At 37.7% G+C, this 15,811-nt stretch overlaps 1 protein-coding gene across 16 annotated transcripts in view; it reads left to right on the forward strand.

The window, feature by feature from the left end:
- METTL8 (methyltransferase 8, tRNA N3-cytidine) overlaps positions 1 to 15,811 on the forward strand; it is an 87,665-nt gene that overhangs the window by 27,573 nt on the left and 44,281 nt on the right. For 11 of the 16 annotated variants that reach the window (XM_072810881.1, XM_072810880.1, XM_072810884.1 and 8 more), the window contains 2 exons: positions 4,370 to 4,428; positions 10,398 to 10,546. The exons of 1 other annotated variant lie outside the window; for it this stretch is intronic. In XM_072810881.1, the coding sequence (XP_072666982.1) occupies positions 4,396 to 4,428; positions 10,398 to 10,546 (182 nt within the window). In that variant the 5' untranslated portion in view covers positions 4,370 to 4,395. The remainder of the gene's footprint in view (positions 1 to 4,369; positions 4,429 to 10,397; positions 10,547 to 15,811) is intronic. 4 more of the 16 variants (XM_072810885.1, XM_072810891.1, XM_072810887.1 and 1 more) reach the window with 2 other exon arrangements.

Below are 15,811 nucleotides of genomic sequence, written 5' to 3' on the forward strand. Positions count from 1 at the left end.
AGCCCGATGTGGGACTTGATCCTGGGACTCCAGGATCACACCCTGGGCCAAAGGCAGGCGCTCAACCGCTGAGCCACCCAGGCATCCCAAGGATTTATTTTTCTTTCCTAGAAAAAACTCCAGAGGGAAGGTGATAATTACCATCGGTTTACCTATTCAGTGATGCCATCAAGAATCAGACCCTTTTCCTCCTGTATTGTATTCTATTCTATTGTATTGTATCGAAGTTTAGGAAAGAGGTAGGGTAAGTTTGTGCCAGCAGGCTATCCTTTGGCTCCTTTCCCTCCATAGGGAAGCAAAGACTTCAGCCTCCATAGGGAAGCAAAGACTTCAGTTTAGCAGACTTCTGTTAGCCAGAACTTGGTACTTTGTCCACTGCAGCTGCAAGAAAAATTGGGAAGCTGAGTTTTTAGGAAGACAAATCTTTTGAATGAGAACAAGATGTTGAAATAATCACAGATGCTCCAAGTAATCACAAGACCGCAAGGAAACCAGGGATCTGTTTCCTATTGGATAAAGGGCCTCAGGAAAGACCGAGGACCAGTCCAAGAAGACTTTCCAAGACAAGAGGGAAAAATGAGTGATCCCAGTGGGAGCAGCACCTCACTATTATAGGTAGAAAGCATAGGTTCATCTGTTGAGGAATGTAACATGCTCTGGCCACCCACTCTAAAATCATAGAGAATTCCATATTGCTCTGGAGACTTCAGCTTGTCTTCTTGTGTAGAAATCATACCATTCCTGTGAATTTCACTTTTGTTTCTTGGCCTCTTTTCTAACTATCATGCTTCCTGTGGTTTTGCAGTCAAAATTTTCCCTGACAGTCCATGGTTCAGTTTGCCTTGGTTTTTTGCAAGTTATAAGAGTTGTAGTTCTTTAAAATAGAATACACAGTGCTATCGCTTCTGCCTACCCAAATTCCATGTTCTTTTGAAATTATGTTCATTTGGACACCTATACTCACTAATTCTTTATATCTAACAATTTATTATAATATTCCATTTTGTAACAGTGCAGCCTTATTGATACATTAGTCCAAAACATGACTGGGTAAATCCTGCATACAGGTACAAGTACCTCCTGCCATCTAGTATACCTGGGGATAGAGACATTTGCAATGAACAGGAAAGCAGAAGTCTCGTTAAGGGATGAACTACATTAATCTCATCCACGTGCCCTTTTTTTTTTTTTTTTTTTTTTTTACTAAAACTTATAAGAACTGATAGCATATAAAGTATGCATGTAGGGGTGGCTGGATGGCTCAGTCAGTTAAGCAGCTACCTTCAGCTTTGGTCGTGATCCCAGGGTCTTGGGATCAAGCCCCACATCAGGCTCCCTGCTCAGTGGAGAGCCTGTTTCTCCCTCTCCCTCTGCTGTTCCCTCTGCTTGTGCTCACTCTCTCTGTCAAATAAATAAATAAAATCTTAAAAAAAATAAAGTATGCATGTAACTTAGTACTCTTTCTCTGCGCACCAAATCTGATTAATGCCTCCAGAAGTTACTACAGTGCACACAAATGTGAAATGCCAGGTGGATGAAGTAGAACAGATTTCATTCTAATCCAGCATCATGATTTTGGAAACAACTTCCAAAGTAATTAGAATAGTATATCCTTCAGATATTTAAGATTGAGACTGCTTTGAGATGGGTTGACATGAAATCCTTAAAGAAATAACTCATGAGTCCCAATAGCCTCTAGTGAGTACATGGTGTGGCCACCTTTATGGGTGGTCATGATGAGCAGACACTAAGCATGAGCTTTCCATTTTGAAGCTGCCGAGTGACCGATGTCATAGTGTGATCAAAGTGCTCTGCAAATACTTACTGTAATTATTGTTGTTGTTCTGTTCTTGCTAATAGCCTTATTTATACCCTGAAATTATAATCATCCAAAGAAAGATGAAAACAAGATGTATGCGTTTTCTGAGCTGTTTGCCTCACAGATGGTCACCCTTGGAGTTCTCCGAAATTGCCAGGGTTAATTGAAGTTTCAGTCTTCACTGCAGTGTAGTTGATACTTAAGTGTTTCTTACCTGTAGGCTTTCACTATCCAAAAACAGTATAACAATAGCACTTTAATTTGCTCTCATTAATGCTAGCCTCTCAGGTAATGTTAGTGCAGTTTTACCTAGATGATGTTTGTTTCTCTGAATGAAACCTTTGTACCAGCTTCCAGCTGAGAAGAAAAGCTAAACAGTTACAAAGATAAAAACACAAATGTCTCACAAATTTATTTATTTAAAAGATGCTTAGAACCTAGGAAACATCAAAGGGGAGTTAACTTTTAAATGAAGAGCAGACAGTTAGTGTGTGATTAACAGTGGTTTCTTTCCCTGAGATTTCAGTGAGCTGAGACAACTGGGAATCATTCTTGGGGAGCCAAATAAATAGTTTTTGCTCAGAGCCAGCTGACTGCTCCAGGGATAATTGCTATAGACTCACACAAACAACAGTACTACTTGCTCTTGTTCTTTGGTGCTCTTCTAGTAGTATTGAGATGTGAAAAAGCAGTCTTTAAAAAAAAAAAAAAAGATTTTGTTTATTTATCCATGGGGGGGGACACAGAGAGAGAGAGAGAGAGGCAGAGACACAGGCAGAGGGAGAAACAGGCTCCATGCAGGGAGCCTGACATGGGACTCGATCCTGGGTCCCTAGGATCAGGCCCTGGGCTGAGGGCAGTGCTAAACCACTGAACCACCCGGGCTGCCCAGTGAAAAAGGAGTCTTAGGATCAAGCTCAGGATAGTAGAATGGAAGTAAGTCCTTTTTTGCTTTTACTCCTTAGCTATGTAAAAGTAGAAGACCAGTATTAAATAAAATGTTCCATTATTTAGGTGATGCAGGAGCACTTTGTCTGTCTCTTGAGATTCGAATACTGGAAAAAGAATAATTATGCTTTCCTAAATCTGGGGACTATTGACTCCCATTGGCATTGCTTGCTATTTAATTAAGGTCCAAGAGAAGAATGAAGGGGGTGAAGGGAGAGAAGGAATTCTTGGTCTCCTTAAATCAGTTACAGCAAATTAGCAACTTCAGCCAAGACTAGAGAATCAGTGCTATGAGCTTTCTTGTATGTATGGTGTACAAAAATGGAAGGCAAATGGATGAATTGTATGTATGTGAATAACAAAGATGTAAAAAGAAAGCTAAAGAAAAAAGGTAGAGTGTGAACTCTCCAGGTAGACTGATTGGGTTCAAATTAAAGTATCATCAGTTGTGGGTTGAGTGACCTTAAGCATGTTAGTTTATGTCAGCCTGTATGGATTTTTCCTCTGTAATGTGGGTATAAAATTAGTACCCCTTTACAGGGAAATCAAGATTAAATAAGATAATACTTAAAAAAAAAAAAAAAGATAATACTTGTAAAGTGCTTAGAATAGGGCCTCACAGGAGCACCTGGGTGGTGCAGTCATTTAAGCGTCTGACTCTTGATTTCAGCTCAGGTCATGAATTCAGTGTTGTGACATAGAGCCCCATGTGGTGCTCTGTGCTGGGCATGGAGCCGACTTAGGATTCTCTTCTCCCTTTCCCTTTGTCCTCACCCTGAAATGAAGAAAAAAAAAAAATGGGGCCTCACACATGGCTAATACTTGACTTCTTTGTTAGTTGAGATTTATATGAAAGATAAATTGGGATTGGGCTTTTTCTTCTTTAAAGACTTTTTCAGTTTTCAAAATTTAGTATGAAGTATTTCCTTCAACTGAAATTATCCTTTTTATTTAAAATATACTTAAAACTATTATCCTGCAAAAATTAGATTTGTAGTTACTTAAACATTTTTTCATATTTGTAATGTGAAATATCCTTGTACGTATTCTGGTAGAACATGGTATAGTTTGTTGGTATGGTAGGACAGATAGGTGAATCATTGTGAAAAGATAATCCATTTTAGTAGAAAGCAAAGCATCTAGCCAAAATTTGAAGATACAACAGAGATCTCTTCCTCATAAGGCAACCTCCTATACCAAGGGCTGCTTCTTTTGCACAATGTGGTGGTAATGATGAGCCCAGAAAAGTAGTATTAAAACCATCTTCTCCTCAGCTTGTCATACTGTATGTGGAACCTGACTCATTATGTATATTTGCCCTTTTTTTTCACATTCTAAAATAGCTATATCTAAGCTAGTAGGAAATCTGTCTGTATTTCATGGCATACTTCTGTATACTTAGAATTAATAAATATAGTAAATGTTATTGATAATGAAATTCTGTCACTCAGATATTTGTATGAGCTTCAGTTCCTTTCTGAATCTCTTCCTTTGTGATTTTTTGTAGCTAATTAATTATTCATGACCGAGTCATGGCATTGAAATCTCAGAGGGCCATTGCCCTAAAGTCATGCTCATTCTGTTTCATTTTGACCTTGACAGGACTTGATAAGAAGAACCACTATAGGATGATGAGCTGCAGTTGGGAAGCTATAAGCAAAGTAAGTAAAAGAAATACCATTTGAGGGCAGCCCTGGTGGCGCAGTGGTTTAGTGCCGCCTGCAGCCCAGGGTGTGATCCTGGAGACCCAGGATCAAGTCCCGCATCAGGCTCCCTGCATGGAACCTGCCTCTCCCTCTGCCTGTGTCTCTGCCTCTCTCTCTGTGTCTCTCATGAATAAATAAATAAAATCTTAAAAAAAAAAAAAAAAGAAAGAAATACCATTTGATTGTATGGACTGGAATTTGAAATGGTAGAATTAGTCTGAGCTAAGTTAGATGAAGGATGAGGACCACAAAACTCTTTGGGTGCTTCCAACAGTAAATAAAAACTTTCCAAATACCAAATAAGGATTTGTGGAGATTTTTTGTTACCTTCATTTTTCTCTGCTTTGAACTGAAGGAACTCGAACTAAATATCAGCCTTAGCAATTAAAGCACACTAAAACATGCCTAGAAGACTCTTACCTAGGTTTCTCCCTTTTAGATATCCTCCAGTTTTATTTCTGACAAACACTTGTTAACTTGAAACTATAATGAGAAGCCTGTGAGGAAAAACTGCATTGTGACCATCTGGTCAATATTCATTACCTTTACATCATACAATTTTACTACTTATCTGGGTTATGTTGGCCTCATGAAACAAAATGATAAGTGTTCTCTTCTCTGTTTTCTGTAAGATGGGTGTTACTTCTTCCTTAAGTGTTTGATATTCACTAGTGAAGCCATTGGGGCTTGCAGTTTTCTTTGTAGGCAGGTTTTTTTAATTTATTTTATTTTTATTGTGAAATATACATAAAATTTACCATTTTAGCCTTTTTCAAGTATATAGTTCAGTGACATTAAGTATATTCACATTTTTAAATAAATATCACAACTATCCATCTCTAGAGCTTTTTCATTTTCCCCAACTAAAGCTCTGTACCCATTAAACATTTAACTTCCCATTCTCCTTTCCTGGCAGCCTACCACCATTCTATTTTCTGCCTCTATGAATTTGTGACTACTCTAGGAACTTCATACAGGAAGAATGATACAATATTTCTCCTTTTATGATTGGCTTATTTCACTTAGCATAATGTCTTCAAGGCTCATCCACGTTGTAGCATGTGTCAAAATTCCCCTCTTTTTAAAGGCTGAATAATATTCCATATTACGTATATGTCATTTTGTTTACTTATCTTTTAGTGGACATTCAGGTTGCTTCCACCTTTTGTCGATTGTGAATAATGTTGCTGTAAACATGGTATACAAATATCTCTTCATGTCCCTCCTTTTACTTATTTTGGATATATATCTAGAAGAAGAATTGCTGAATTGCATGGTAATTCCATGTTTACTATTTTGGGGAATTGTCAGACTGTTTTCCACAGCACCTGCACCATTTTACATTTCATCCAGCAATGCACAATGGTTCTAATTTTTCTACATCCTCACCAATACATTTTTTTTTAAATAGTAGCCATCCTAATGGATATGATGTCTGTTTTGCTTTTAATTACAAGTTTAACTTATTTAATAAATTTAGGACTATTTGAATTTTTTTCTTGTGCTGTTTTCATGAGTAATTATTGGTAAATTGTGGTTTTGATGGCATTTATCCCTTCTAATAAATGAAATAAAATTTTTCACAATACCTCCTTATTAGCTTTTCAATGTCTGTAGGGTCTGTGGTGATGTCTCCTCTTTTTTTCCTGTTATTAGAAATTTGTTTTTTCTGAAACACGAGTATTTGATACCAGTCTTGCCAGAGGCTTATTAGTTTTATTAATCTTTTCGGAGAATCAGCTTTGGCTTTGATTTTCCCTGTTTTGTCCATTTTCTATTTCATTTATTTCTGCCTTTAGTTTCTGTTATTTCCTTCTTTCTACTTACTTTGCATTCCATTTACAATTTTCCTAGCTTCTTTTCTTCTTAAGATGTTATTTATTTGGGAGAAAGAGACAGAGATAACAACAGAGATAGTGAGAGAGCATAAGCAGAGAGGAGGGGGAGAAGCAGGTTCCCCTCTGAGCAGGGAGCCCAAAGCAGGGCTTGATACTAGGACCCTGGGATCATGACCTGAGCCAAAGGCAGACACTTAACCGACTGAGCCACCCAGGTGCCCCTATTTTTCTAGCTTCTTAAGATTGAAACTGGATCATTGATTTGAGATCTTTCTTCTTTTCTGAAAGAAACATTTAAATCTATCAGTTTCCTCTAAACATTGTTCTAGCTGCTTCCCATAAATTTTGATAGTTTAAGATTTCATTGTTACTTAGTTCAACATATTTTCTAATTTACCTTAAGATTTACTAACTCATATAAATCTGACTTATAGATTATTTAGAAGTGTTTTGCTTGATTTCTAAATATTTAGGAACTTTCTAGATACTATTAAAGTTTAGATAAAAAAGCAAGAGCCAACATTATGCTCCTATAGGAGAAGCACTTTAATTTTTTTTTAAAGAGAAGCACTTTATTTTTATTCATTTATTTTTTTAAGATTTTATTTATTTATTCACGAGAGACACAGAGAGAGAGAGAGAGAGAGAGGCAGAGACACAGACAGAGGGACACATGCAGGGAGCCTGACATGGGACTCGATCCCGGGTCTCCAGGATCAGGCCCTGGGCTGAAGGCAGCGCTAAACTGTTGAGCTACTGGGGCTGCCCCAACTGAGTAAATTTTTTTTTTTTTAATTTTTAAAGTTTTTTTTTTAAGATTTTATTTGTTTATAGAGACAGAGAGAGAGAGAGAGAGGCAGAGACACAGGCAGAGGGAGAAGCAGGCATCATACAGAGGGCCTGACATGGGACTCAATCCAGGGTCTCCAGGATCACGCCCTGGGCTGCAGGCGGAGCCAAACCGCTGCGCCACCGGGGCTGCCTCAAAGTTTAAAGATCTAGTTGGCTTTGTTAACTAATTCACAAATTGGGCAGCATCCCGTCAAGCGAGTAGAGAAGAGCTCCAAGGGGCTACAGAAAGGAAAAGTTTTTTAAAGGTAAAGAGGGAGTGGAAAAAAGAAAATTATTAGCAAAGAATCCATTGTTTTAGGCAAGGTTGCCCTCCTTAAGAGGAACTGAAAGGTCAGTCCCTAGTGCAAACCAGGAAATTCTCATGTTGACTGGTTAAAGGTTACATTCCTGGGGGGTTAAAACTGCAGTTAGGTTAGATATTAAATCGTGTTCTACTGACTTGGGGTCTTAACCTAAGCAACACCGTTTTGGGCCTGTGGTTTTGTTTTTAACACTATTAATATAGCTCCATCAGTTTTCTCATGCTGCATTTGTTTCATATCTCTTTGTTTTAAAGTGCTTCTCTTATAGACAGTATATGACTAGGTCTTGCTTTTTCATATAAATTGACAGTCTGTGTCTTTTAATTCGACTCCATTTACATTTAATGTAATTACTTATATAGTTGGGTTTAAATATGCCATCCTAGTATTTGTTTTCTAACTGTCCTGTTCATTTTTAGTTTCTCTGTGCTTCCTTTTCTGTCTTCTTCTGGGTGAATGGAATATTTTTAGCAATACTTCTTTATTTCAAATAAAAAAACTACTTATTTATACAGTTTCATTATGCAAATAGTAACTTATGGCAAATATTATCAAATAATATCTGTGGCAGAAATCAACTTTCTTTACCAGAATTCTATTTGGGGTTGACCCTGCCTATCTCTTCTTTTCCCATCACAAAATTGAGCCATAACCTTGTAGACATTAAGCTAACATGATAGTCATAACATAAAGCATACACCTTTAAATTGTAATCAGTGTAACTGGATTACCGCCTGCATCCTGTCACACTCTTCTGTCACTTCCTTCTACACTGTAAGGATCTTAGGAGCTACCCTGAAAAATATGAAGTAGTTTCCTTCTCATTAAATTTATGTTAGATGAGTATCATTTTTGTATTATCAATCAAACAATTAATTCACAAGCAACTTGGTGCTTAGAAGCGCCAATTTAGTTGAGAAGACATTTATATAACTTTATTATGTGTTTTTCTATAATGTATTTGTTATATAAATGTGTCATTTGTATAACAAAAAAGACAAAGAACAATGCAAGGCTGTTTGTGACTGTTACGGATAATTTAAAAATGAGGTAAGGTGTTTTTGGAGTTAATTAGAAAAACAGCTGCCTAAACAGCTGCCTGTGGAGAATCTTGATTGTTTATGGTGAGAGAAACTCATATCTTCTTTTTCCCTGTCTTCCTCTTCTCTGTATAGATAAAGTATCACATGATTATTTGAAGATTAAAATTTTGTTTTGACTTGGCTTTCCTGGGTGGAAAACATTTACATCATTTTATACTTTTGAGCATGAATTGTCTCTTTCTAGGTATAATCAGTTTCTGCTCTTCAGCATACAGATTTTATGAATAATATTCATTGCAGAAAGAGAGCTCTAAAAATAATTGTACAGGTAGGGTTTTGTTAGTCTTCCATGGAACACAAGCAGGAAAAAAGAACAAAGGCATATCAGAGGAAAGGTAGTAGTAGGCAGAGCATTTAATCTCATTTGCCTCCACCAAAGAGCTTGCATTTAGCAGAGCAGGAAAAACAAACAAGAAACAGGAGATCTGCACTAGCTATTCAGTGTTTTGTTTCTCATCACTGTTAGTCACATTTGAATGGAACCATTATGGCCTTTTTGGTGTATAACTAGGCCTTTTTTTTCCTCCAAAAGAAAAATCTTGAATTTTACGTTTAAAAGCACAATAAGATGTTTTTGACATTCTGCAGTTTGTTTTGGAAATCACAGCCTTAAAGTCCATTGCCTTTCAGTAAGTTGATAAAGGATGTACAATACACGTCATTTTTACAGAAAATAGTACCTAGATAGTCTCTAATGTGCATTATGTATACATACCTTTTAACATCTGTTTCTACCTGGCAGCTTACAGCATTAGGCTGAATGTTATGATGAACAACAATGGGGATGAAATGCTGAGTAGTTGTACGATGGATTTTTATTAGAAAAAGTAAACTCTTCAGAGCTTCTTTTTGATACTTTTCCATAAGGATTGTAAGCCAACATATTTGTCAATATATAATTAAAGTAATATACTCTTTAAATGTTTAAGTTGTTCTTCCAGAATTAGGGATGGACCAACTGATGATTCTCCTCTTGAGCTAAGATTGTAGATATTTTGTACAGGGAAATCTATTTTACACATGTGTTACTAACTATTCTTACAAATATATGTATACATGGTTATTAGAATTGCTGGGGGCAGCCCAGGTGGCTCAGCAGTTTAGTGCCCAAGGCATGATCCTGGAGACCCGGGATCGAGTCCCATGTCAGGCTCCCTGCTTGGAGCCTGCTACACTCTCTCTCTCTCTCTCTCTCTCTCTCTCTCTCTGTCTCTCATGAATAAATAAATAAAACCTTTAAAATAAATTAATTAATTAAATAAAAGAATTGAGAATTGCTGGGATCATATCTTACTTCAGCATTTACTTATTATTTGACTAAATTTCATATTTTTCAGCTTAGCCTAGAGAAGGAGATTTAATAGGTGTGTTTTCTTATTCTGCTACTACTGTACTTGGGCTTTTGGTTGAGTGGTCATGAAATATTCCCAAGAAATATGTTCACTTAAAATTCCCAAATCAAAATAATAAAATCACTTTTAAAAAGCCTTTTAATACACAAAATTCAGATTCTGGGCTGACATACTTTGGCTGTGTGCTAGAAATTAAATGAACAAATACCAAACAAAGCAAAGTTGGTCAAGGCTATGACTTATGAAGAATGTCAGCCAGTGGTATACACTCTAAATATTCATTTTCCTTCTCTTAGCCTGAAAATACTTCAGGACAGAAGCTATCATGCTTACCTTTTATTTAAAAATGTTTGGTTTTCATGTCTTTTCTCAGGACATTTGCAGAATTTGCAAACCTTTTGGACCAGTTTTTGGCTATTAGATAAATAATACACTGTGTAATCCATACTGATTAATTAATCACTTGTAACTTTCCAGGTACTGTTTAGGATGAATGTGATTTGGAGAAATTCTGTTTCCTGTCTAAGAAAGGTGCCACATAGATACCAAAGTGGTAATCACCCAGTAGTCCCTCTGGGGTCAAGGATTTTAACTGACCCAGCCAAAGTTTTTGAACACAACATGTGGTGAGTTATCTTTTGACATCTGATGTTATAAATGTATGACAAACATTAACAGTGGTATTATTTTCATTTTGTGCCAAGAAAGGACTTTTAAAGTTGATCAGTATTACTGAGATCCAAAAGGCAGGGCAACTGATCCTAGTATTGCTAATTCTGAATTTCTTTGCAAATAGAATTGGAAAAATGACATTTCCCAGGTGCTTTCCTCAGCTTTGGGGTTCTTGCAGACCATCCCTGCTCACCTCTGGTCCTGACTTGCCAGCATATTGTGGGAAGGGAGGCTCTTTTTAGGTAGATCCTTCCTCCTGCCCTGCAGACCCTTCCACTTTTTACAAGTACTTGTCCATCAGCAAATGTGTATTCAGTATCCACTGCTTACTAAGACCAAGAAAAACATACTCGTGTGACCCTAGTCTGTGCTTTCAGGAAATCCATCTTCTATTTGGAAAGATAGCTATTTACAGGGAAAAAAATGATGATTAACAATACATGGCAGCAAGCTGTAAGGGCCCAATGTGTTCTTAAAAGGCATATATTCTATATATCTTGTAAGAGCAACTCAACAGTGCAAAACCACTTGTGTTTTGGCACTGGAAGGTTTTTTTTTTTTTTTCTTTTTTCAATTTCAGCTTTATTGACATATAACTGATATATGAAGGAAAAATTCTTTAAATGGAGAAATTCTGTCTCCAGTACATGGTACAGTGCCTGACACATAAATATTTGTGAAGTAATGACTTGGAGAGTCAAAGCTGGAGTTAAGGGCATTCTTGGTGGGTAGAAAGTCATAAAACAGAAGTGTAAGGCGTATGCAAAAGGCTATGAACAGGATAGTTTACTTGAAATAAAGACTCTTTGAGGAGATTTGTAAATGATAAAGTTGGAATGATATAGGCCAGTTGTGGGGGTGGGGGCAAGGTTGTGTGAATTCTTGAATTCACAGCTGAAGTGGAAGGCATTACAGAGCCACTGAAGAGAAATAACATTATACATGGGCTATTAAGTACTGTGCATGTATTGGGTTAACAGTATACCAACTAGACAGATCAGCAGGTAGAACTAGAAGCAGGAAAGTGCCGAGAGAGAGATTTTGAAAGAAAAATAAATAGATCTTGATGCTTTTGTAGAATAAAGGAAAAGGAAGCATTTGGGTATGAAGTTTTGATCCTAAGTGACTAATGGAAACTGATTAATTCATTCCATATTATACAATATGTGGCCACTAGCCAGATGTGGTTATTGAGCACTTGAAACCTGATTAGTCTGAATTGAAATGTGCTATAACATTTTGAAGACTTAGTACAGGCACTCTCAACCTTATCACCACCTTCTTGGAAACCTCTGTACCATGAGAGCCAAGTAGAGGAAGAAGCAAACATGCAGGCTGAAATGTAAAAGAAGAAAGATGAGGCAAAGGTCCAAGTAAACCACTAGCTTGTGTACCCATGGGAGCCACAGGAGCAGAAATAAGGAAAGCCAGAGGCCAGGGATGCTGGTACAAATTGTTGGATTGCATACCTATGTTCTAGAACATCCATCACCATCTGATCTCAGGGACCACCTTTGAGATACCCACCTTGCTTTTACCAGAACAGTCCCTTTTGGTCTTTTGCCCTGGACCTGTGACTTTCAGGAATAAATCTGTTTTCATTTGTGGCTGAATGTAACACATGTACAATAAATCATCTCTTCTGTCTTAGCTGAAGAAAAAAAAAGTACAAAAAAGGAAAGGTAACATATATCAGCAATTTTTATACTGAACTGCAAGTTGATATTATTTTGGATATATTGAATTAAAATATATTATTAAAATTTAATTTAGCTTTTTTAAACATGGCTACTAGAAAATTTTAAATTACATCTATGGGTGACATTATACTTTCTCATACTGTTGCTGATTTAGACCACTTTGCCTGCCATCATCAATATGGACAGTTAGGAGTAGGCTGTGAGATCATTGCCAGGCAATTAAACCTCCACAGGAACTTCTGGTCCTAGGCAAGCTCTTCATTTACCATTTTTTAATTCTTCATTAGAGTCTAGTGAGTTAGCTGTCTGTTCTTTTTCTGGCTGCTACCACCAGCTCTTTTGTTCAAGGTTCCTGCCTACCCATTTACTTTCTATTTTGTCTAGGCTCTCAGGAAAGCAAGGGTCCTCTGGGTCAATGCCCCGAAGGCACTGTGGGCTCACTTTGGGCTGCTGCAGAAGAATCCCTTGGGGAGTTATTATTTCACTAGGTCTAGAGGTATGGCCCAGGAATTTGTAATTTGAAAAAGCTCTTTTAGTAATTCTGTTGAGCAGCCAGGTTTAGGAATCTTTGATCTAGTTCAGTGGTTTTCAGACTTCTTCTTTAGCAGCAAAATTTTTTCCCAAGTGAAGTCCTAACATGGAATCCCAATATTTAAAAGGTAAAAACAAACCTGGTCTTGGGATCCCTGGGTGGCGCAGCGGTTTGGCGCCTGCCTTTGGCCCAGGGCAGATCCTGGAGACCCGGAATCAAGTCCCACGTCGGGCTCCTGGTGCATGGAGCCTGCTTCTCCCTCTGCCTGTGTCTCTGCCTCTCTCTCTGTGTGTGTGACTATCATAAATAAATAAAAAAAAAAAAATTAAAAAAAAAAAAAAAAAACCTGGTCTTAATGAAGTGTAGGTATAGAGGCCTGGGGGCATCAACAGCTCCACCTCCCATCCTCCCCACCCCCAACCAATGCCCCTCACTGTAGCAGCCTCATGGATATTTAGGGTTCTTTTGATCAAAGTTTGAAACAATCAAAGTTTGAATCAAATCAAAGTCCTCCTCCACAGCCTTACCTATTCCTCTTAAAGGTTATACAGCCTGTGCCAGGATACTTATAGTGAACTCTCTCCAAAAGCAGATTCATAATAATAAAAATCATTTTCTCCAAATGAAGAGGAAAGTATTTGCTTCCTATCATCTCCTCATGTACCTGTTGTTTTGTTGCTTTGTTGTTTTTTTTTTGGGGGGGGGGTGTTGTTTTTTCTTAAAGAGAAGATTTGTAAATTAAACTGAAAACCAGAAGACTGGGTGACTTTCCCCTGCCTTCAAGTCCAAGTTCTGTTCAAAAGTTCTGACTTCCTTATTTGGTCCCTTGTATTTAAGAATAGTGTTTCTTCTCTTGCTGAATTTTGACTTTTAAAAGGTGTTTCTAGGGGCAGCCCGGGTGGCTCAGCGGTTTAGCGCCTGCCTTCAGCCTAGGGCCTGATCCTGGAGACCCGGGATCGAGTCCCTCGTCAGGCTCCCTGCATGGAGCCTGCTTCTCCCTCTGCCTGTGTCTCTGCCTCTCTCTCTCTCTCTGTGTCTGTCTCTCATGAATAAATAAAAAAATATTTAAATAAATACATAAATACATAAATACATAAATAAAAGGTGTTTCTAGGGGCTCCCTGGTGGCTCAGCTGTTTAGCACCTACCTGCCTTTGGCCCAGGGTGTGATCATGGAGACCTGGGATCAAGTCCCACATCAGGCTCCCTGCATGGAACCTGCTTCTCCCTCTGCCCATGTCTCTCTCTCTCTCTCTCTTTCTCTCATGAATAAATAAATAAAATCTTTAATAAATAAATAAATAAAAGGTGTTTCTAGAAAACTATTATACCTGTCAATTTTCTCTCAGAGATGTAGAATTGTCTACAATTTATTTTTCCATTTAGCTTCTAGTGTAGTTAGTACTATTTATATATGACCCTCTTTTTAAAATATTTTTTTGAGGAAAAAAGTTACCTGTTTTTATTCAGTTTCTAATATCCTGAGAAAGAATTACCCTCCAGATTCTGTATATTTGTGTGAGTGGTATTTACATCGCCCTAGTCTTTTTAAAAAATAATTTAGTTGGGCAGCCCAGGTGGCTCAGCGGTTTAGTGCTGCCTTCAGCCCAGGGTGTGATCCTGGAGACCTGGGGTTGAGTCCCATGTTGGGCTCCCTGCATGGAGCCTGTTTCTCCTTCTGCCTGTGTCTCTGCCTCTCTCTGCCTCTCTCTCTCTTTCTCTCTCTCTCTCTGTCTCTCATGAATAAATAAAGTCTTTAAAAAAAATTAAAATTAAAATAATTTAGTGAATTTCACATAACATAAAAGTAACTATTTTAAAGTGAACATTTCAGTGGCATTAGTTACATTCATGATTTTGTGCAACTAGTACCTATATCTCATTCCAAAATCTTTCCATCAATCCCCAAGTAAAGTCCCCTATGCATTAAGCAGTTTATCTTCATGCTACAGTTCCCCAGCCCCTGGCAATCACTAGTTGGTGTTCTAGCTCCATGGATTCACCTCTTCTGGATATTTGATATAAAAGGGATCATACAATATGTGACCTTTTGTGTCTGGCTATTTCACTTAGCTTAATGTCTTAGAGGTTCATCCATATTGTAGCATGTGTCAGTACTTCATTTCTATTTATGACTGAATAATATCCCATCATATGTATATACCAGTTATGGCATATATGTATATATGTATATACCATAACTGGTTTATCCATTCATCCACTGCCAGACATTTGGGCTATATCCACCTTTTGGCTCTTGTAAGTAGAGCTGCTGTGAACATGCATGTACATGTACTTTTTTAAGTCTTTGTTTTCAGTTCATTCCTTGGAATGGAATTTCAGGATCATATGATAATACTGTGTTAACCTTCTGAGGGACTGCTAAGCTGTTTTCCACAGTGACGGAAACATTTTACATTCTGCTTAAAGACTTTTAACTATACTTAGCACAATTTTTCATTTGGGGGGGCACTGACATGAAACTATGTTCACAGTGCTTTTGAGACATGGCCCAGAGATCTGTCTATATTGAGCAACTACAGTTACTTGGAAAAATCGTTCCTTATTTTTTTTTTTTTTTAAGATTTTATTTATCTATTCACAAGAGACACAGAGAGAGGGAGGCAGAGGGAGAAACAGGCTCCGTGAAGGGAACCCAACGCAGGACTCGACCCTGGGTCTCCAGGATCACACCCTGGGGCAAAGGCAGGTGTTAAACACTGAGCCACCAGGGCTGCCCTTGTTCCTTATTTCATATCATTCCTAGTTTAAGTGTGTAGGAATTTTTCAGGAGATCCCTGAAATTTATAAGGAAGCAATAAGCACATGTATATATCTCTGTGACTAAATCACCTAGGCCAGTGGTTTTCAAGCTTTTTAGTATGATCCACAGTAAGAAGTACAGTTTACGTTATGGACCAGTACATGTACATATATGCATATATATATAAAACAGGAACAAAAGTTTCTTGTGTGGTTTTACCATG

The sequence above is a fragment of the Canis lupus genome, chromosome 34 (assembly GCF_048164855.1).
Source record: "Canis lupus baileyi chromosome 34, mCanLup2.hap1, whole genome shotgun sequence".
Classification (NCBI taxonomy): Eukaryota; Metazoa; Chordata; class Mammalia; order Carnivora; family Canidae; genus Canis; species Canis lupus.